This window comes from Budorcas taxicolor, chromosome 17, assembly GCF_023091745.1.
Source record: "Budorcas taxicolor isolate Tak-1 chromosome 17, Takin1.1, whole genome shotgun sequence".
Taxonomy (NCBI): Eukaryota; Metazoa; Chordata; class Mammalia; order Artiodactyla; family Bovidae; genus Budorcas; species Budorcas taxicolor.
The window spans coordinates 8,220,266-8,243,295 of NC_068926.1; the positions used below are offsets into that span (position 1 = coordinate 8,220,266).

A 23,030-nucleotide genomic window follows, 5' to 3' on the forward strand; every position below is an offset into this window, starting at 1 on the left:
CACCCCTGTGCTCCCTGACACGGGGACCCATACATCTCTGCTGGCAGGGTTTAAATTACGACACAGCTGCCAGACGAGGGGATGCAAATGAGACGTCTGAATGCCCTGGTGCTCACAGACGGGATTCTCTCGGAGCAGCGAGGGGCTGGCAGCCCCTCTGTGGACCGGCTTCTAGCGCCGCGGTGGCACTCTCTCATCCCGGCTGGCACCAGCATGCCGACCGTCCCTAGGTCTGCCGGGGGTCCCCGTGGGTCGGCAGTGGCAGACACGTATCGTACTGAGACGCGCGGTGAAGAGTGTCTGCAGCACGACCCCAGGGGCCTCGCAAGTCACACGGGAGCCTCATGCAGGCCTCATCCAGGTTCACCATCCTCCTCCTCCTCCTCCCCTTTGGGCAGCAGAGCGGGGCTGGGGCGGGGGGAACACCCGGCCGGGGCAGGGGAGGCAGATGAGGCCCTGACTCCGGTCTCCCGGCCGCCATCCGAGACACGGCAGGCTGGAGCCATCAGTCCCTGCCTCGGTCTCTTCCCCGACGGATAACGAGAGCAAAGGCTGAGGGATGCGGGCCTGAGCCTCCGCACACAGTAAGGAAGTGTGAGTGCGGAGGGGGCGACGTGGGCTGCTGGGGAGGGGTGGGACAGCTGAGCAGGACAGGACACCCTCGGGTCTACGGAAGGACGTGGAGGGCAGGGCGTGGAACACCGGGGAACCCTGTCACCTCTGCTAGGGAATCCCACGGCCAAATTCGGCCGGCGGTGGAGGGGTTGGGGGGACGCTGCCACGCCCCACAGCCTCCGGTGCAGCAGCAGGACAGCGGGTCCTCACGTGCCCGAGGCCTGCTTCGCCACTGTCCCCACTCCTCCTCAGAGGTCGGAACGCCAAGCCCCATGACACATCGTGCTTTACGTACCAGGGGTATTTACTTTCCTAACAGAAAGAAAACACATTCCCTCAAGGCAGAAGACGGTAAGAAAACAAATGTCACACGCTTTTAAGTGGACGCTGAAAAATAATAAAACGGCACTATCGAAAGGGGAGCAGAACTGTGGATCAGGAGGGCCCAAGCATGGCGCCACAGCCCACCCATCAAAGCACACTCTGCTCAGTAAGTACTGGTGTGCTGCACGCAGAACGCAGGGTGTAAGACCTGGCTGAGTGTCCGCTTCAGGCGAGCTGAGTGACCATCATGGCCAGTCACCAGCCATGGACTTCTCACCCACTGTGCGCTCGTTCAGCACCAGGAGATCAGGTGGCTGAACACACACCTGCTCTATGGGCGCCTACTACCTAGAGAACAGGAAGGAGTAGAGATGTCTTCAAGAATATTAGAGACGCCAAGGGAACATTTCATGCAAAGATGGGCTCGATAAAGGACAGAAATGGTATGGGCCTAACAGAAGCAGAAGATATTAAGAAGAGGTGGCAACACTACACAGAAGAACTGTACAAAAAAGATCTTCATGATCCAGATAATCACAATGGTGTGATCACTCATCTAAAGCCAGACATCCTGGAATGTGAAGTCAAGTGGGCCTTATGAAGCATCACTACGAACAAAGCTAGTGGAGGTGATGGAAGTCCAGGTGAGCTATTTCAAATTCTAAAAGATGATGCTGGGCAAGTGCTGCACTCATTATGTCAGCAAATTTGGAAAACTCAGCAGTGGCCACAGGACTGTTTGAAAAGGTCAGTTTCATTCCAATCCCAAAGAAAGGCAATGCCAAAGAATGCTCAAACTACCACACAATTGCACTCATCTCACACACTAGCAAAGTAATGCTCAAAATTCTTCAAGCCAGGCTTCAACAGTATATGAATGGTGAACTTCCAGATGTTCAAGTGGGTTTTAGAAAAGGCAGAGGAACCAGAGATCAAATTGCCAACAACCTCTGGATTGCTGACAAAGCAAGAGAGTTTCAGAAAAACATCTACTTCTGCTTTATTGACTACACCAAAGCCTTTGCCTGTGTGATCACAACAAACCATGGAAAATTCTTAAAGAGACAGGAATACCAAACCACCTGACCTGCCTCTTGAGCAATCTGTATGCAGGTCAGGAAGCAACAGTTAGAACTGGACATGGAACAACAGACTGGTTCCAAATTGGGAAAGGAGTATGTCAAGGTTGTATATTGTCACCCTGCTTATTTAACTTATATACAGAGTACATCATGAGAAATGCTTGGCTGGATGAAACACAAGCTGGAATCAAGACTGCATATATGCAGATGATACCACCTTTATGGCAGAAAGCAAAGAAGAACTAAAGAGCTTCTTGAAAGTGAAAGAGGAGAGTGAAAAAGTTGGCTTAAAGCTCAACATTCAGAAGACTAAGATCATGGCATCTGGTCGCATCACTTCATGGCAAACAGATGGGGAAACAGTGGAAACAATGACAGACTTTATTTTGGGGGGCTCCAAAATCACTGCAGATGGTGACTGCAGCCATGAAATTAAAAGACACTTATTCCTTGGAAGGAAAGTTATGACCAACCAAGACTCTCTGTGTATTAAAAGCAGAGACATTCCTTTGCCAACAAAGGTCCATCTAGTCAAAGCTATGGTTTCTCCAGTGGTCATGTATGGATGTGAGAGTTGGACTATAAAGGAAGCTGAATGCCAAAGAATTGATGCTTTTGAATTGTGGTGTTGGAGAAGACTTTTGAGAATTCCTTGGACTGCAAGGAGATCCAACCAGTCCATCCTAAAGGAAATCAATCCTGAATCACTGAAAGGACTGATGCTGAAACTGAAACGCCAATACTTTGGCCACCGGATGCAAAGAACTGACCCATTGGAAAAGACCCTGATGCTGGGAAAGATTGAAGGCAGGAGGAGAAGGGGACAACAGAGGATGAGATGGCTGGATGGTATCACCAACTCAACGGACATGAGTTTGAGTAAACTCCGGGAGTTGGCGATGGACAAGGAAGCCTGGCATGCTACAGTCCATGGGGTCGCAAAGAACTGGACACAACCGAGCAACTGAACTGTGCTGACCTAGAGAAAATGACAGATAAATAAATGGTAAAATCACAGAACCATGGTAGTGCAGCAGAAACCAGAGGGGGCCAGGACTGACTGCCTCTGCTCAAGGAGGCTGGGGTGATGTCAAGAAGACATGCCTTGCTCAGTATCTTCTGAGATGAACCTGTCTGCTGGGGGACAGGATGCTGCAAACAAGACCAGTATGGTGGCGCTTTAGTTGCGAAGTTGTGTCCAACTCTGGCCACTCCAAGGAATGTAGCCACCAGACTCTTCTGTCCATGGAATGTTCCAGGCAAGAATACTGGAGTGGGTGGCCGTTTCCTTCTCCAGGGACCTTCTTGATCCAGGGATCGAGCCCAGGTCTCCTGCACTGGCAGGTGGAGTCTTCACCAACTGAGCACACTGTATCACTTTATGGTGATCAGTTGGGGCATCAACAGTGAGGTTTAACACTGCTGACAAAAGGCTCGCCTTCACCAACGCTGGGGCCTGGGGAAACCTGTGTTCAGATGAACGTGATACAGGAGACGCAGATAACCTCGCTGCCAAAAAGTAAGGATGATGACGGTGATGCTCAGCCCTGAAAGGTGGGAACAGAGAAGCCTCGTATCTTGTGTGTACTGGTGGATCTGTGTAGGGAGAACTCCCAAATTGCCTTCTCTTAAATTTCTCTACAGCGTAGACATAAGGACTGTCCCCAGTCAGCAGGCTACATTTAGTGATTAAGGTCGCCACCATGCAGTGAGCGACATCTGGGTTTAAGGTGAGTGTCGTGCTGGCCAGATGGGTAGGGAAGGGAGGACCAGGACAAGAGGCTAGAAGGGTGGACTGTACCAGACTGTGACGCCGAGCACCGTCACAGAGTAGCCGCCCCTCTGTAGAGCAGCAGGACAAAGAAGACTTCCCAACAAGAAGAGTCAGCATCCCTGGGGCTCGATTTCCATACCCGCAAAGCTGAGCTGAACAGACTATGTTAGGTTTCCAAAGTTCTGCCCTGCACACGAGCGAACCCTTCCACTTCTGTCTGTGATCCTCTAATTCTGTCACCAATTTATCCAGCAGAATTTTTTGCCTCATAAAGTAATTTCCTGTTTGTCTTTCTCCAGTTAGTACCATCCATTAAAACATAAATGAAAATGGGTTTTCTGGGCTTCCCTTGTGGCTCACAGGGCCAACGCAGGAGACACAGGTTCAATCTCTGGTCTCGGAAGAGCCCATATGCCGCGGAGCAGCTAAGCCGCTATGCCACCACTACTGAAGCTGTGCTCCTACTGAGCCCATGTTCTGCACCTACTGAGGCTGCCTGGCCTCGAGGCCACGCTCCGCAGGCAGACAAGCCAGTGCAGTGAGAAGCCCCCGCACCACAACTAGAGCAAAGCCCGCACAGCAGCAAAGACCCAGCACAGCCACAAAGAACTTTCCAAAAAGAGAGGAAAGAAAATATGCCTTCTGATGTCTGGTAAACAGTAAATGCGGAAGTGCAGATCAGTTCAAGAAATCCGTTAAGGCTTTATGGTCACTGACTTGATTTTCTAGATTTAAATTCTCTTGGCCCCTTACCTGCAGGGTTGGTATAGAATGTCACAGTCTGCACAAGACTCTCTGCGTGTGACTTCTGCCACTTTAAAGGGAGTGAGGCCAGAGTTGGAACAGAAAGGCAGGGACCACGTACCAAGAGGTTCTCGGGCTTGATGTCCCGGTGCACGATGCTGAGGGCGTGGAGGTATCTTAGGGCGCTGGCCAGGTTGTACACCATGGCGCTCCCATCCCTCTCCGTGTACTTGGTTGAAGAGGTAATTGCATCAAAGAGATCTCCACCCTAGAGAACATGTAAGAACACATCAAACATCGACGGTAGCAGAAACAAGACTCACAGACGCAGAGAACAAATCTACGGTCACCAAGTGGGAAGGGTGGGAGGAAGGGATACCTAGGGAGCTCGGGGTGGACACGTACACACTGCCATGTTTAAACTGCAGAAGCAACAAGGACCTACTGTCCAGCACAGGGAACTCTGCTCAATGCAATATGGCAGCCTGGATGGGACGGGGGTTTGGAGGAGAATGGATACATGTATACGTACGGCCGAGTCCCTTTGCCGTCCACCTAAAACTATCACAACGTTGTTAATCAGGTATACTCCAGTACAAAATAAAAACAAGCTTAATTTAAAAAAATCAACAGTGGCAGGGCTATGAAGGGGACAAACAAAGCTCATCAGCCTGAAAGAGATGAGGAAAAAAAAGACACAAGTGCCGCGCAAATGAATGAAGATCCATTTCACAAATAACGAAAGTTTCAAGGCAGCAGCGTGCATTGCCAGTGAGGGTCTCTGAGAACACTGCTAAGCCTCGGGATCCAGCACTAACGGACCCTCCTGGGATCTCTCCGCCTCTTACCTTGACCAGTTCCATCACCAGGAAGAGCTCGGTGGCGGTCTCCATCTCCTCAATCAGCATGATGATGTTCGGATGTTTCACCCTGCGCAGGATCGACACTTCATTCTCAATCAGATGTTCCTGGGGCAAAGGGTTTAGAGGGGTGGATCAGACACGACGGAACAGGCTCCGTTCCTGCGTGCCGGAGGACAACACGGGCTGTGGGTCTGAGCCTGAAGGAGTGGAGACAAACCGCACCCTGGGGACAAGACAAGCGGTGTGGCGGCTCACGGAAACTAACGGAAGGACTTCAAACAGCCCTCGCAGCGCTCGGTGTGCTATCTGGACTGTAGGACACGCTCCCTCCTGCCTCTTCTTCATTCCCAACACTTTAAGAGCTCCTGATGCTGTGAGAGCTTGGGCTGGCCACTCTGTGCTGTGTAATGCAGCTGGAATCACTTTTCCCTCTAAGTATACACTCAGAAATGAAGACAGCATGTAAGGAAATTTGGCATACTTATGGACTGCAAGGAGATCCAACCAGTCCATTCTGAAGGAAATCAGCCCTGGGATTTCTTTGGAAGGAATGATGCTAAAGCTGAAGTTCCAGTACTTTGGCCACCTCATGTGAAGAGTTGACTCATTGGAAAAGACTCTGATGCTGGGAGGGATTGGGGGCAGGAGGAGAAGGGGACGACGGAGGATGAGATGGCTGGATGGCATCACTGACTTAATGGACGTGAGTTTGAGTGAACTCCGGGAGATGGTGATGGACAGGGAGGCCTGGCGTGCTGCGATTCATGGGGTCGCAGAGTCGCACACGACTGAGCGACTGAACTGACTGAACTGATGGGATACAACTTCCAGCCTTATAAACATTTTTAGCTTTTAAACTATTTACCAACACGAATTTGAATTTTATGTTGAAATTTATGAAAAAGAAACTTTCCTCCTCTGTATTTGGGTATGAAACCACTCACCAGATAGATGTTCCCTCTCTTGTATTTCAGAAGTCTGGAAGCATATAGTACCAGGGGGACCACCGTCCTCATTTCAACCCTAATCACTTCTCTGAAAACACCGCCTGATTGTCAGTCCTGGTGGGCAATGTGGTTCGGATCAGCACCGAAGCAAAATGTTTACTCACGGCATTAAGGAATTACTCTTAGTATGCCAGCCCATGAATCATGAACAACGATTGCTCTATTATGAGACGTTAGAAATTGCTCAATAATGTCACATTTGTTGATCCTCGTTAACTGTAATAATGAATTGTTTAGAATTTAGGAAATGTTCTGTAAGACTGCTAATTGCCGTATTATACACTTTAGGTTTTCAAACAGCTTTCTTTATATAAGTTTACCTTACTATAAGAGCTACCATTTAGTACCCAAATACACACACGTGCATATACGTGCATCGTGTGTGTGTGTCCCTCTCACCACCCTTTTTGCCTCCTCTGCCCTCATGAATCTCGGAACTAAACTGAATGTCCCTCTGTGGTAGTAAGATCGTTATCTTATCTCTAGTTCAGTGTACCATTTATGCTTCCTCGCGTATCTCCATGCCTCCATGTATATGTGTATTTTTACTCAAAGCAATCTCAAATATTTCTGGACAATAGATGGAAGCATAAATTATAACAAGCCAATAAATAATATCCAGACAAAAGTCTGTGGCAGCCTCATGGTGAGTGGTGTTTTTTGAGTGTTGAATGCACCATGTTTGTCCAAACGTTGGCAAATGACAGTGCAAACATTAAACAGAAGCCTGGAGGATCCCAGGGACGGGGGAGCCTGGTGGGCTGCCGTCTACGGGGTTGCACAGAGTCAGACACGACTGAAGCGACTTAGCAGTAGCAGCAGGGGAAAGAAAAGGGCTTCCCTGGGGGCTTAGTGGTGAAGAATCTGCCTGCAATGCAGGAGCCCCAGGAGATGTGTTCAATCCCTGGGTCAGGAAGATCCCTTGGAGGAGGGCATGGCAACCCACTCCAGTACTCTTGCCTAGGAAATCTGGTAGACAGAGGAGCCTGGCGGGTTACAGCCCATAGGGTCGAAAAGAGCTGGACATGACTGAATGACTTAGCACACACACAGGGGAAAGAAACCACCATTCCCTAGTCACTGTACAGGGTGCTTGCGTAACATCTCCACACTTATTCTTAGGACAGTTCTTTGAGTGGGGGGATGCAAACCTAGATTTCTGACATCCAAGCTGACATCTTTTGGAATCTTTCAAAATGAAAATGCCAGCTGCCAAGCTGAAACTGATTCCTTGAAAGGCTGGAACTAGAGGCAGCATCACCCTGAGGTAGGCTCCAGGCAGGACCACACTAGGCTTCGTACCAAGCAGAGCACCTATGCCTACTAATGAGTAGGGCTGGGAAGACGTAGCTGGCTCTGTACTCGGCACCCAGGGAAGAGTGGCAGGTCTCAGATCCTAACCGACCACGGCAGAGAGGCCGCAGGGCTGCCGATCCGGCTCCGGCCGCACAGCGCTGACTTACAGAGTGGCAGCGTCACCAGGCAGGCACAGAGCCCTGGGCCCTCCCAAGGCAAGCGGCTGGGCAGCCGAGCCCTTGTGGCCATGGGGACAAAGACTCAAAAAATGGTCCATGTTCACACACTTCTTCAGAAGCCTTTGGTTCATCTGTGCCAACCGGGTCCTTAATGACAGCAACCGCAGAGGTGGCTGTACCTCTGTGAACAGGTAAAGGCAACCGAATGAGTTTATTTCACTCTGTGTGACGCCAAGTCGACACTGTAGTAAAACAGGTGTTTGATTTTGAAGCTAAATGGATCTATCACGTCAGCTCTCCTCCCACCTCTCCGTCGCCCGAGGTGGGGGGGAGTCTGTAAATGTACCTCTATTCAGGGGCTCTGCTAATTTCCAGGGACATATATAAAATAATTCACATCACCAGTACCCCAAGAATGCACTCAGACTGGAGCTAAACTAGAGAGCCCAGCACTCAGGGAGCCCGCACCTCTCCAAAGTCATCTTCTTCACGCAAAGGCACAGCAGAGCCTCTTCTGGGACACACTGCGCAACTCAGCCCTGGGCCTCCGGCTGTGTTATGTTTCAAATATTAAGTGGATATTCCAACAACATTTTTTCCACCACTATTTATTATCTTGGCTTGCTGTATGCTACTCAACAATGCCTAGTATTCTTTGCACATACTGAAGGTTTTTGTTGGGATGTGGGAGCTATTTGTTTCCCAACCTCTGATTATGTCTGTAAAAATGTCTTTGAAGGACCAATCCACTTTTTAAAGTAAACCATCCTCAGAAGCCAAATGGAATGGTGCACAAAAATCTTTAAAAATGCTATCTTCCTACCTCTTAAACAGCCCATACGTAATCATTGTTTCTAATATATAAAGATGCTCTCTAGGTTACATTTTCCAGAAAAATATATCTAAATACAAGATGAACATCGCTTTTGTCTCGAACTGTACTGAACTTACATTATTCAACCACCCACCATTATTTATGTTAAGTGATTCATGATTCTAACTCCAAATAATTTACATATGAATCATTCCCTGGCAGTATGCCAAGGTTTTGTGTGTGAGAATAAATGACAAAGAAAACTGCCAACTTGGCAAAGGATACAGCCTTATCCTTGGCCAGCGTAGTTTTTAACATCTAAAAGAGAGACAGACAGGGCCAGAGACAAATGGATTTGGGGAATAAACAATGCTCCCAAACCAAACGATTCGTCTTGTGTCCAGTCTTTCCTGCCTGTGTCCTTTGTCTCACTGAATGAACCTGGGTGCCGAGAGCAAAAGGGCATTCTGCCCTGACCCTCCCTCCCGCATCCTCCTGCCCAGCTCATCAGTCACCCATCCCCGCCAGGCCTGCCTTCTCAGTAGCCTCAGAATACATCCACTCCCTCCTTATCCCTTTTGCCAATCTTTTTTCCAGGCCTCCAGGCATCTGCAAAGGCAATTTTGTCTGGAACTTCCTTTCCCTACTTCTTGATGAGCTCCTATTTATTCCTCAGAACCATGGGGGACCTCACCTCCTCCAGGTAGCCTCCCTTGCTTAATCATGGCTGGGTTAGGAAACCCTCGAATTTGTCCTCATAGCGCCCTGCGCTCACTCCTGTCACCTGCTGTCTTGGAGGTCTTTGTTTACCTTGCTGTCCAGCAAGCAGCACCGTTCATTCTTGAGTAAACACATCACACACTGCTCACTGTTACAAGTTTTACAGCCGGTATCTATATTATGGAGTGAGTACCTCTGAGGATGATACAGTGAGAGAGACGAGATGTTCGATCGTTATATGTCATGAGTGTGGTTGGTTGAAAACAGCCACACAAAGTTATCAGGTCTTAATGCCTAGAACTTGTAAATACTACTGTACTTGAGGAAAAATAATGTCTCTGGAGATATGATTAAAGCCACTGCAACAAAGAAAAAACCGTAGATTTTCTGGGTCCCATTACAAGTGTCTTTATGAGACAGAGGCAGAAGGAAAGTTCACAGTCAGAAGAAGCAAAATAAACACAAAGAAGAGAGGGAGATGTGAGCTGGAGGCAGAGTTCGGAGTGACGTGTTCCTCCAAGCCAAGGAATACTGTCAGCTCCCAGAAGCTACTTAGAGTCAAGGAACAGATTTCCCCCACAGCCTGCAGAGCAAAAGTGGATTTCAGAGTTCAGCCCCTGAAACAGTGAGAAAAATGCTCTAAGTCATCAAGCTGGTTGGGAAGTTATTCCAACAGCCTCAGGACGCTAATACAGCATACATTTAGATTTCTGTCCTGCCCTGACCCATAACATGTAGATAATGAATGCAGAACTCTGGGGAGAAAAGGAGGGAAGGGCCACTTCTAAGCACACCACAGAAAGCTCCAGGCTTTCTGAATCCTCACACACTGTGGGGATTCAGTAAATATTTAGAATGATTATCATTTAGAATATTAGGCATAGAAGAATTCTTAAATTTATCAATATCATAGCCTTCTCAAAAGCCTCCATAAATCTGGCCCCAAGGTAGATCTTGCAAAAATCTCCTACTTGGTATATAAATCAATGATGTCAGAACACTCCCTCACACCATACACACAAAAAAAACTCAAAATGGCTCAAAGACTTAAATACAAAATAGGACACCATAAAACTCCGAGGAGAGAACATAGGCAAAACATTCTGACATTAGGTTAGTCTCCCAAAGCAACAGAGATAAAAGCAAAAATAAACTAATTCAACTTATAAGCTTTCATACAGCAAAGGAAACCATAAACAAAATAAAAAGACAACTTACAGACTGGGAGAAAATATTTGCAAACAAGGGCTTAATTTCCAAAATATATAAACAACTCATACAATTCAAAATAACAAACAAGCAAATCAAAAAATGGGAAGACCTCAAAAGACATTTCTCTGAAGAAAACTTACAGATGGCCAATTAGGTACATGAAAATATGCTCAACACTGCTAATTGTCATAGAAATGTAAATCAAAACTATAACCAGATATCACTTCACACCCGGCAGAATGGCCATCATTAAAAAGTCTATAAATAATAAATTCTGGAGAAGGGTATAGAGAAAAGGGAACCTTCAGACACTGTTGGTGGGAATAAAAATTGGTGCAACGACTAAGGAGAACAGTATGGAGTCTCCTTAAAAAAACTAAAAGTAGAGTTACCATATTACCCTGCCATCCCACTCCTGGACATACGCCAGGAGAAAACTCTAATTCAAAAAGATACATGCCCCGTGTTCACTGCAGCACTGTTTACAATAGTCAAGACATGCTGCTGCTGCTGCTACTAAGTCGCTTCAGTCGTGTCCGACTCTGTGTGACCCCACAGACGGCAGCCCACCAGGCTCCCCCGTCCCTGGAATTCTCCAGGCAAGAACACTGTAGTGGGTTGCCATTTCCTTCTCCAATGCATGAAAGTGAAGAGTCAAAGTGAAGTCGTTCAGTCATGTCTGACTCTTCGCAACCCCATGGACTGCAGCCCACCAGGCTCCTCCGTCCATGGGATTTTCCAGGCAAGAGTACTGGAATGGGGTGCCATCGCCTTCTCCAGTCAAGACATGAAGGCAACCTAAATGTCCATCAGCAGAAGGAAATGTGGTGCACATATACAATGGACTATTACTCAGCCATAAAAAGAATGAAATAATGCCATATGCGGCAACATGGATGGACCTAGAGATTATCCCACTAAGGGATGTAAGTCAGACAAAGATTAATATTATACCGTACAATATCAAATACTGGAGTGGGTTGCCATTTCCTCCTCCAGGGGATCTTCCTGACCCAGGGATCAAACTCGGGTCTCCTGCAACGTAGGCAGAATCTTTACCACTGAGCCACCAGGGAAGCCCCAAATCACTTGTATGTAAATCTAAAATATGACACAAATGAAGTTATCTACAAAACAGAAACAGACTCACAGACGCAGGAAACACACCACGGTTACCAAAAGGGAAAGGGGGTGGGGAAGGGGTAAATTAGGAGTTTGGTATTAACAGATACAAACTAGCATACCCCTACTATACCCAGGTCCTACTATATGGCACAGGGAAAGATATTCACCATTGTATTAACCTATAATTTAAAAAAATATGTGTATAATTGAATCTTTTTGCTGTAAACCAGAAAGACAACATTATAAATGAACTATACTTCAACTTAAGAAAACCTCCTACTTGGAAGAACCCAACATGCTTTCCATCTCCTGGGCCCCTGCTCAGGCTGTGCTGACCGCCTCTAAGGCTCTTCTGTCATTCCTGCCTATTCAAGCCCTGCGTGCGCATGCGCGTGCATCCTCGGTCATTCAGTCACATCTGACTCTTTGTGACTCCATGGACCGCAGTCTGCCGCTACCCCACTGCTCAAGTTCAGCTCCAGCGCTTCTTGCTCTAAGGCATCACCACTGAGCATCTGCTTCTCTCTCATCTGCTACCCTGAACTCCCAAAACACTCTTTACAGAATTGGTATTAATTTGTCTATTAAATCACCTTGTTCCTAGCACAGAATCTCACACTAACATCAGATGTTAGATAAACAGTGAATTAATCTAATAACACTCATACACATTATAGAAAAAGCAAATAGAAAGTCGGAGGTTAAGAACTTCCCCCCAGGTTCTTATTACAGGAACAAAGGCAGAAATTGAACTTGGAGGAAGAGCATGATGGACTAACCCAAAGATCCGATCACTGCTCTGCCTCTGTGTGACTTCTGGGAAGCTATCTAATCTGTATTTCTGTCTTTATCTGTAAAACGAATACATCTGGTTTGCAAGTCATTAAAGATAATGTGCGAAATTCCTAAATGTCCAAGCCTTGATAGATAATACATTTTGATAAATGGATAGATAATACATTTTGGATAGACATTACATTTTGATAAATGGCAGACATTGTTTTCAGCATTATTACTTTTCTGTGTACATCTTACAAAGCAGAGGTAAGGAACAATGCCCCAGGAGAGTGTCTTAATACCTGCCCTAAGATTTGGTTTAAAAAAAAAATTCTCTATACCATTTTTCCTGAAGCATAAAATTCAGTGGAAAAATCTACTTATTGAAAACAAGTATGAGATGAACAGACACAAACTACTATACATAAAACAGACATGCAACAAGGATTTACTGTACATCCTATAATGACCCATAATGAAATACTGATATTATCTGAAAAGAAAGAATTGAGTCACTTTGCTGTACACCTGAAACCAACACAATATTGTAATCAAGTATCCATTTTTTCAAAAGTTTTGAAATTATAATTTTCTACAATGTGGAAATAATTGCTCAGGTAAGCAAAATAGAAGGATGCAAACTAACTACATGAGCATGAATTATAAAAATACAATGACATTCAATAACAAGGAAAAACAATACCTCAATTTTTTTTTCCTTCAACCAAATGTTTGAAGTGACCTATTCATTTGTCTTAACACTTGGTGTATCAGACTGTATTTTTTTTTGCATGAAGATCTTTTTTTACTACTACTGAGACTGCTGCTTAAATTTTAATCAGGTAAACAGTATTCTTTCCATCATAATTATTTTTAAACTTTTTATGAAGAAATACTTTAATGCAATTGTTTAGAACCTGGCTCCCCAAATTACAACACATTCTGCTTAAATCACACAATATCAGATACAAAGAGTAACACCCACTCCCATATGGAGAAAGTCCCAGCAGTTGAAAATGTAATCAGATTGTCAGCATGATAGGTAAAAACATACAGAATTACTTAAAGAAAATTAAATTTAGAAAAACCTTATTCGAAGAAAGGGGAGCATTTTGCACAGACTCTGCTTCATTAGCTGTCACAACGTAGTAAAAGAAAAAAAAAGTGTATGACAAATTTGCCTACTGGATTTACATTCTGGGGCTCTCAGAAATTTTACCATAATTATTTTAGGTTTTCTGTTAAAAATCCACAATTTTGTAAATGTCTGATGAAGAACAGTTTTACAAGTTCCATAAATACAAGACCACTACGGTCACATCAAGTCCTCCTAGTAATAAGTTCTGAATCCCTCTGGCCTATTAATAATATTATCAGCTAACATGTGTTAAACTTGTACTATATACCGGTACTTTTCTACATATCTTACATGCCTTAATTAATTCACAATAACTTGTATCTTAAATATTAATAACTGCATTTTATTAGTTATTAGGAAGAAACGGAGGCACAGAGGGGCTAACTAATTTTTCCAAGGTCACACAGCAAGAAGACACAGGATTAAACTTAATACAATCTGTCTAGAATAGTGCTGTTCAACAGCAACGTGACCCACACATGTAAATCTAAATTTTCTAGGTAGCCATGCTAAAATATATAAAAAGCAGGTAAAATTTATGACTTATTTAACTCCAGATATTCAAGATATTACCATTTCAACATGTAATCAAATACAAAAGATAGTAAGCATCTTACATTCTTCTTTGAGGATTAAGTCTTCACAATCTGTTGTGTGTTTACACTTAGCAGACATTTCAGTTCAGACTAGCCACATTTGCAGTGCCAGGAGCTCAGAGTGGGACCGCGAGTACCAGAGCCTGCTCTCTCACCTGCTAGCTAGCCACCAGACAGGAATCTAAAAAAGGTCTTTGTCGTCATTATTAGAGAATATTTATCTTTTCAAACATAGTTAAAATACCAGTAACCTAGCAGCATGCCCTCATTTGATTTTTTTTCCCCCAGCTGGATCTTGAGAGTGGGACGGAGAACAAAGCTCATCCACTTGGAGAGACAATCCATGGCGTGTGTGCACATCCTGATTCAGCTCTTGTTACTACATCCTTGGAAAGATGTCTGCACAGCCAACATGCTTGGAACACAAAGATGGTGACTGCCCTGGCCGGGAGGGCGGATCTGTTTCCTGACCACGGTAATAACGTCCTCCTCTGAGGCAGAGCTTGGCGAGGATACTAGTGGCTCCCCTAAGACTGGGGGGTTCCTAAGCTTGGGGATCCTCCGCTGTGACACAAACCCACTCTGGGCCTTGGGAGTTGAGGGGAACCAACGCCAGCACGGAGCTCACACTACCTGCTATGCCACAAGTCAGTGTTTTTTTGTGTGTGACTCAGGAATGCTGTCTTCTGCCACATCTATAAAGCTAGAAGGCTAATGTGTTAGTTTGAAAGCAGGGTCAAGTCTCAGACCCCTCACTGTTCTTGACACAACTTTTTTTTGTGTTACTCGGTTCTGAAATAGGCATCTCCCAGAGAAGAGAACGTACATTTTTCGATGGTTAGGATAAAGATCAAATCAAGTTACTGTTTTAGGATTAAGGTTTCAGAAAAATGGCAAGAAAAAAAAAAGCTTGATATGGTTTCCCCCAATACTACCAGCAGTTAATTCCTGTTATGAGCTTATCAAATCACCACTTAAATTCCTTCACCACAGTAAACAGCTCTAAGTGTTTTCAGTTTTTTATATATTTTTTTTTTACAAAATATTTATATATACTGTACCTTTCCACAACATTTGGCTTTGTCTATAATCTTCAGGGCAAACTCCTTTCCGGTTGACCTATGAATAAACAGAGGAAGGCCATTTAAAGACATACATCAAAGACACCATCCTTCCTGATTCCCTCTACAGCAGACTCTGGGAAGAAAGACGGGCTTCCTCCTCTATACCCCAGAGAGGATGCTGAGTGGGGTCTGGGAGAAAAATACTCCCAAAAAGATTTTTTAAAAACCCACAAAGCCACACTGTCAATTTCCTTTTATAAATATCAGTCATTACAATATTATTAAGTAACTCACATATTTAAAATAGTTAAATTCTGTTGCATCAAAGCTGGACAAAAGATATTTTTCCACACTTAAATCTCAAAAATAGTTCTCTTAGGAGACAGAATAAAATTTAGAAAAATGAATCAAAGTAACAGAAAATTTTCTTTCATCAATGTCTTTACGAGAATCCATTAGTCCATTAGGCCACAATTCAAAACTGAAAAGTCCCTAGACTTGCGCTATCCATTCTCAGTCAAAACTCCAGTGAAGATCTGCTGCCATTTCACCCCCACCTCTAAACACCCCAGTCTGGTACTTAGAGACATCATTTCCTTGGACACAAGAATCTGGATGATGTTATTTAACCTTTAATCACATCATTTAAGCTGAACATGCCAAAAATACACCTTTCAGAATTCAGAAGAACAGCTCAAGAAAGAACACTGTGGTATTCTTGGAATGCATTGGTTCCCCCAATCACAAGCTACATTTGCTAGGTGGCCACCGGACACACGGATGACCTACCTTGGAAGAATGACTTTTATCTAAATTAGTATATGGTATAGATAGTGGTAAAGAACCCATCTTCCAATGCAGGAGACGTAAGAGATGTGGGTTCAATCCTTGCGTGGCAACCCGCTCCCGTATTCCTGCTCCGAGAATCCAGGGACAGAGGAGCCTGGCAGGCTACAGTCCACAGGGCTGCAAAGAGCTGCACACGACTGAAGCAACTCAGCATGCATGTCTGCATGTATATATACTGTGTTAGTCATCCAGTTGTGTTTGCATATATGCGTATAGAGTATAAACCTGCTTTCTACTTGGAGAGACCAATCAGGTCTCATCCATGAGCCAGACAGAAATGGGAAAGAATACGATTCATTAAAAAAAATTACATCTCCTACAGCACTTACCTGTGGCAGGCTTTGTTCTCAATGCTACAGTTGTATTAATCCATTTAATCCCTGTAGTAACCCCCTCACTTAATATTTAATTTCATATTACCAGTAGTTCAGGATACATGGATTCTGACTTTATTCAAGATCAGAAGCAGCCAACTTTTGCACATATTCAAATAATATTTCTGCTTTTCCAGCCTTATTTCAAGGTCTTGATTTCTCAAATGGTAAACAATATTAAAACTGGAAAAAAATTCAGAGTAGAGTCTTTGTACTTACAGGCTGTTGTTCTAGCTGTTCTAAGTGGTAATTTTTGTTGTGGGGGTGGGCGGGAGGCGAGTTTTCCAGGAAGTTCTAGTAACTACAGTTTTTCTGTTTTGCTGCATCTTTGGTGGAGGTTTACTGCTCATTATATGGTGCAGAAAGCAGCTCCTTGTCTCCTGAGCTCCTTTACTTAGCTCTGGTACACAGACCGTTGCCCAAGAAACAGGCATCTAAAATATGCCTTCTAAAGGCTCATTAGAAATCCGAGCAATATTTGGTTTATGTTATGGGAAGGGCTTCTCTGGTGGCTCAGACAGTAAAGAATGCCTGCAATGAGGGAGATGCGGGTTTGATTACTGGGTCAGGAAGATCCCCTAGAGAAGGGCATGAACCCACTCCGGTATTCTTGCCTGGAGATCCCAGGGACAGAGGAGCCTGGAGTGCTACAGTCAAGCTGCCTGTGAGCATGCAAAACCGCTTGTCCCTAGGGTGGAGTCTTGGAGAAGGCCTTCTGTTCATTCAGGTAAGAATAAGTTCCAAAGCACAAATGTATGCATCAGTGAACAAGCGATTATCTTCTCTCACCTGTCCATGCACTCTTTGACGACTGCAAAATTGCCATCTCCAATAACTTTCCCAATTTTGTATTTCTCGAGAAGAGTCGACGACTCAGAGCACCTGTGTCCATCCACACCTGCAAAAAAGGATAAACGCATATGCTAATGAACACATCACATTTCACCTTGATGTTTACATATTTGTAAAATAAAAAATCTAAATGCACTTCTATATCTATAGTAAAACTAAAGAAAATCCTCTGAGCATATTTTCTTAATAAAACACCTGAATCACCAATTTCCTTTTAGCCTTGTTGGCTGGAATCAGAAACCAACAAAATCAAGAAGACTCTTGAGAGTCCCTTGGACTGCAAGGAGATCCAACCAGTCCATCCTAAAGGAAATCAGTTCTGAATATTCATTGGAAGGACTGATGCTGAAGCTGAAACTCCAATACTTTGGTCACCTGATGGAAAGATCTGACTCATCAGAAAAGACCCTGATGCTGGGAATGACTGAAGGCAGGAGGAGAAGGGGACAACAGAGGATGAGACGGTTGGATGGCATCACCCACTCAACAGACATGAGTTTGAGCAAACTCTGGGAGTTCATGATGGACAGGGAAGCCTGGCGTACTGCAGTCCATGAGGTTGCAAAGAGTCGGACACGACTGAGTGACTGAACAAATTCCTGAAATATCAGCTGAAAATAAGTGGTTAACTTTGGGTAATAGGGAAGTCTAACTAAATTGTAAATTTTTGGTCAATCCTGGGGAAAGGGGAAGGGGGTGATGGTGGGGATTTAATCTTAGAATTTTTTTTCCTCAAGATTTTCTAGTAAAAAAAATTCTGGCCAGTCATGAATTAAGCTAAGTTAAGTTAATGCCAATTTCGGCTCCAAGTTATCTCAAAAAGAAGGTGGGGGGAGGAGCAGGAGGAGGAAGTGGTTAAGACTGACCACTTTTCACAATGCATCCCCAAGTGGACTGTACACAGCAGACATCAAAGAAAGAAGCCTACTTAAATTATCTAAGAAAAATGAAAATCTACACTTAGGAACTGTAGGCAGATTCAGTTCAGTTCAGTCACTCGGTCGTGTCCGACTCTGCGACCTCATGAACTGCAGCATGCCAGGCCTCCCTGTCCATCATCAACTCCCGGAGTTCACCCAAACTCATGTCCATTGAGTCGGTGATGCCATCCAGCCATCTCATCCTCTGTCGTCCCCTTCTCCTCCTGCCCTCAGTCTTTCCCAGCAGATTGCCACTAAGGAAAAATAATGGAAACCCAGAACTAAAATTTGAAATTGGGATTGCTTAATTAACACTGATGTGACCCCTGACAACTAAGGCTGAGAAGGTTAACTGGGGTCATGATCTCATCGCTCTTTAGAGAGACCACCATACAGCACAAGTGGGCGTGGGGGTCCACCAAGCTCACATGGGTGGCTTCCTTTACAAAAAAGCACACACATTGAGAGCTACCTTCAGGACTCACGCAACGATCAATCTCAGGCCCTCCGTTGACATTGGAAGAAGATCGGCCATGCGCAGAAACCTGCTGCAAAAGGACAGTGCTTGTTATTTATTCAGCTTTTTGACTATGTGGGTGAGTTTCCACATAGAATCACACAAAGAGAGGAAGCATCCCCTTGCTTCTCGTCTCACCCTTCTTCCTATACAGAGTCCCATTAATACAATCCCTTAGACACAGTACTTTCAATTAGTATCATGAGAACTGAAACTGTGCTCCTCTTCTTTGACACTGTGTTACTTTTGATCTCAATGAAGTAAAGAAAAGGAGATTTTCACGGCATCACCGATGAACAAGGTAGTCACTCACAGCACAGCACCCTCCAGAGGGTCCAATACCCAGACAGCAGCCCTGACCCAACCAACTCCTTTACCATCCTAAGACAGTAGGAATGCCTCTGCAGCATCATAAGGGTTTTTATTTTTTTAAACTAGGAACCAGAGGGAAATAGAAGATAAAACTAAATGATAGGTTCCCACCTAACAAAAAGCTGAAGTTCCCAGTCTAACACACAAATATCTCTAAATTTTTCAGTAAACTGAACAGGCAGAAGAACCAGAGATCAAATTGCCAACACCCACTGGATCATCAAAAAAGCAAGAAAGTTCCAGAAAAACATCTACTTCTGCTTTATTGACTATGCCAAAGCCTCTGACTGTGTGGATCACAACAAACAGGAAAATTCTTCAAGAGATGGGAATACCAGACCCCTTGAACTGCCTGCCTCCTGAGAAATCTGTATGCAGGTCAAGAAGCAACAGTTAGAACTAGACATGGAACAACAGACTGGTTCCCAATTGAGAAAGGAGTACATCAAGGCTGTATATTGTCACCCTGCTTCTTTAACATATATGCAGAGTACATCATGAGAAATGCTGGACTGGATGAAGCACAAGCTGGACTCAAGATTGCCAGGAGAAATATCAATAACCTCAGATATGCAGATGACACCACCCTTATGGCAGAAAGTGAAGAACTAAAAAGCCTCTTGATGAAAGTGAAAGAGGAGAGTGAAAAAGTTGGCTTAAAGCTCAACATTCAGAAAATTAAGATCATGGCATCTGGTCCCATCACTTCAAGGCAAATAGATGGGGAAACAGTGTCAGACTTTATTTTTGGGGGCTCCAAAATCATTGTAGACGGTGACTACAGCCATGAAATTAAAAGACGCTTACTCCTTGGAAGGAAAGTTATGACCAACCTAGATAGGATATTAAAAAGCAGAGACATTACTTTGCCAACAAAGGTCCGTCTAGTCAAGGCTATGGTTTTCCCAGTAGTCATTTATGGATGTGAGAGTTGGACTATAATGAAAGCTGAGTGCAGAAGAATTGATGCTTTTGAACTGTGGCAAAGAAGACTCTTGAGAGTCCCTTGGACTGCAAGGAGATCCAACCAGTCCATCCTAAAGAAAATCAGTCCTGAATATTCATTGGAAGGACTGATGCTGAACCTGAAGTTCCAATACTTTGGCCACTTGATGTGAAGAGCTGACTCTTTTGAAAAGACCCTGATGCTGGGAAAGACTGAAGGCAGGAGGAGAAGGGGATGACAGAGGATGAGATGGTTGCATGGCATCACTGACTCAATGGACATGAGTTTGAGTAAGCTCCGGGAGTTCGTGATGGACAAGGAAGCCTGACATGCTGCAGTCCATGAGGTCCCAAAGAGTCGGACACGACTGAGCGACTGAACTGAACTGAAACTGGAAAGGGCTTCCCAGGTGGCTCAGCAGGTAAAGATTACATCTGCAATGCAAGAAATGCCCGCAGACATAGGTGGGGGAAATCCCCTGGAGTTGGAAATGACAACCCATTCCAGTATTCTTGCCTGAAGAATCTCATGAAGAGGAGCCTGACAGTCTACAGTCCATGGGGACACAAGAGTCAGACAAAACTGAAGCAATTGAGCACACATAGGTAAACTGATTCTGCCTATGATACATACGCTTGTCATTGTTGTTATTGTTCAGTTGCTCAGTCATGTCCAACTCTTTGCGACCCCATGAACTGCAGCACTCCAGGCTTCCGTAGCCTTCACTATCTCCCAGAGCTCAAACTCATGTCCATTAAGTCAGTGATGCCATCCAACCATCTCATCCTCTGTCATGCTCTTCTCCTCCTGCCTTCAATCTTCACCAGCATCAGGGTCTTTTCTAAAGAGTCAGCTCTTCACATCAGGTGGCCAAAGTATTGGAACTTCAGTTTCAGCATCAATTCTTCTAATGAATATTCAGGATTGATTTCCTTTTCCTTTAAAATTGACTGGTTTGATCTCCTTGCAGACCAAGGGACTCTCAAGAGTCTTCTCGAATACCACAGTTCAAATGCATCAAATGATAAAATATGTATCATTATTTACTACTATTTTATGTATTGTTTATTATTCTATAGGCTTATGGAATTTTCTTTCATAATTTCCAAGGGCTATTACACCTCCCAACTCAGTCTTTTCTCTTTCTTCTTTACCTTTCTTTCTTCTCTTAAAAAAAAAAAAAAGTATTCCTTTTAGGAGTTTTACACGGTTAAAGGACTTAATCACACACTAAGAAGCAACTCTGGCATTTTTTGGTGCTGATAGTTTACACGCTTGTGCCTTCTTCATCCCTGCATTCCCTCTGTGAACCACAGGGCCGGGTGAACACACCACTCAACTCACACTTGCTAAACGAAAACACAGCCACCACAGGTCCAGGGTGGGGATCCAGCCACCCACGGCCCGCAAGCTGGAGACCCGAATCCACTCCGGGTAAAGCAGGAAACCTCACAGATTCTGAGTTTCATTCAATCCAAGAAAACCCAATACTTATAACATTCCTTCAAACAGGATCATCCAGAAGTTCTTTGGGGATAAAATACAAGCCTCAGCAATGACAGGCATATGAAAACTGAGCTGTTTCCTCAGATTTCACATAAGCATACCTGTGTGGATGGTAAAACCAGGAGTGGTGTGTCTTGTTAGGAAACCCAAGGCCACTGGAAACCAGCGCTGAGATGCACATTAGCGCTGCCCTGAGGACTCAGCGCGCCTCTCCTAAGTGTGTCCTGCACTCTGACAGGTGAGTAGTCCTGCAGGAACATGGGTGTGCATGCGTGTTCCTCTCTGGCCACCTTCACCTGATGAGAACTGCAGGTGGCTGAGCAGCTGGCTCCTCAGAACCCATTCACTCTTTCCTCATAACACAGGTCATTGGCGGACACAGTTTTCCAAAATTTAGCTTTTCTGCTTGTTTCCTTTTAATTACTCTGCTAAAACTGATCCAAATTCAGCAGGAATTCATGCTGGAATGTTTAAAAGTTAGAATTTGAAACCCAAGCCCCAGAAGGCGGCATGAAGGGAAGCTGGAAGGAAAACCACCACGTCCTCTGCAGCATTCGTGGACACAGCAGCCACTCCAGTCCGGTGGGCCTCGGCTTCTGACACCTCCCCCAGAGGCCGCCTCAGTCACCGGCAGGCTCCCCACGCCGCAATTACTGCCAGAGCAGCTCTTCCAGAGGAGACTTCTGATTCTGACCCAGAGCCTCACTGGGTCTTCGTAACCAACAGAACAACCCTCAGGTCTTCAGCCCACCTGCCAATGCAGGAGACCTAAGAGACCTGGGCTTGATCCCTGGGTTGGGAAGATCCCCCGGAGAAGGGCACGACAACCTACTCCAGTATTCTTGCCTGGAGAATCCCACGGACAAAGGAGCCTGGAGGGGTATAATCCATGGGGTCTCAAAGAGTCAGACATGATGGAGTGGCTAAGTAACAGCAGCAGCAACATAAACCATTTAGCACAGTCAACAACATGCAGTACTAACTCAACATTAGTTATCAGTACTTTTCCTCAAAACGCCTAACATAGGGCCTTGAAATGAGTGTATGAGAAAGGCTTTTGAATTGTTGAGTGTACAATGGCTACAACAGATGTTTCTATATAATTCATTCCAAGTCACTTCTCTCTTCTAATCCAACACTTGCTAGATTGAAAACTGTCACTCAAGGAAATAAGGAATCCAAATTAAATTCATATCAATTGGATCATTAATGAACAGTATGAAAATGCAAAAAAAGATATGACACTGAAAGATGAACTCCTCAGGTTGGTAGGTGCCCAGTATGCTCCTGGAGAAGAGCAGAGAAAAGCTCCAAGAGGGATGAAGAGGCTGAGCCAAAGCAGAAACAACGCCCGTTTGTGGCTG

General features: G+C 44.8%; 1 protein-coding gene across 1 annotated transcript in view; it reads right to left on the minus strand.

Annotated features, from left to right (window-relative positions):
* The window catches only part of DCLK2 (doublecortin like kinase 2), a 189,471-nt gene that overhangs the window by 17,524 nt on the left and 148,917 nt on the right, over positions 1–23,030 (minus strand). Inside the window, exons 7-11 of the mRNA XM_052654635.1 lie at positions 18,798–18,873; positions 17,343–17,451; positions 15,328–15,385; positions 5,388–5,507; positions 4,661–4,807 (exon numbers count right to left, since the gene is read on the minus strand). Coding sequence (XP_052510595.1) covers positions 4,661–4,807; positions 5,388–5,507; positions 15,328–15,385; positions 17,343–17,451; positions 18,798–18,873 — 510 coding nt within the window. The remainder of the gene's footprint in view (positions 1–4,660; positions 4,808–5,387; positions 5,508–15,327; positions 15,386–17,342; positions 17,452–18,797; positions 18,874–23,030) is intronic.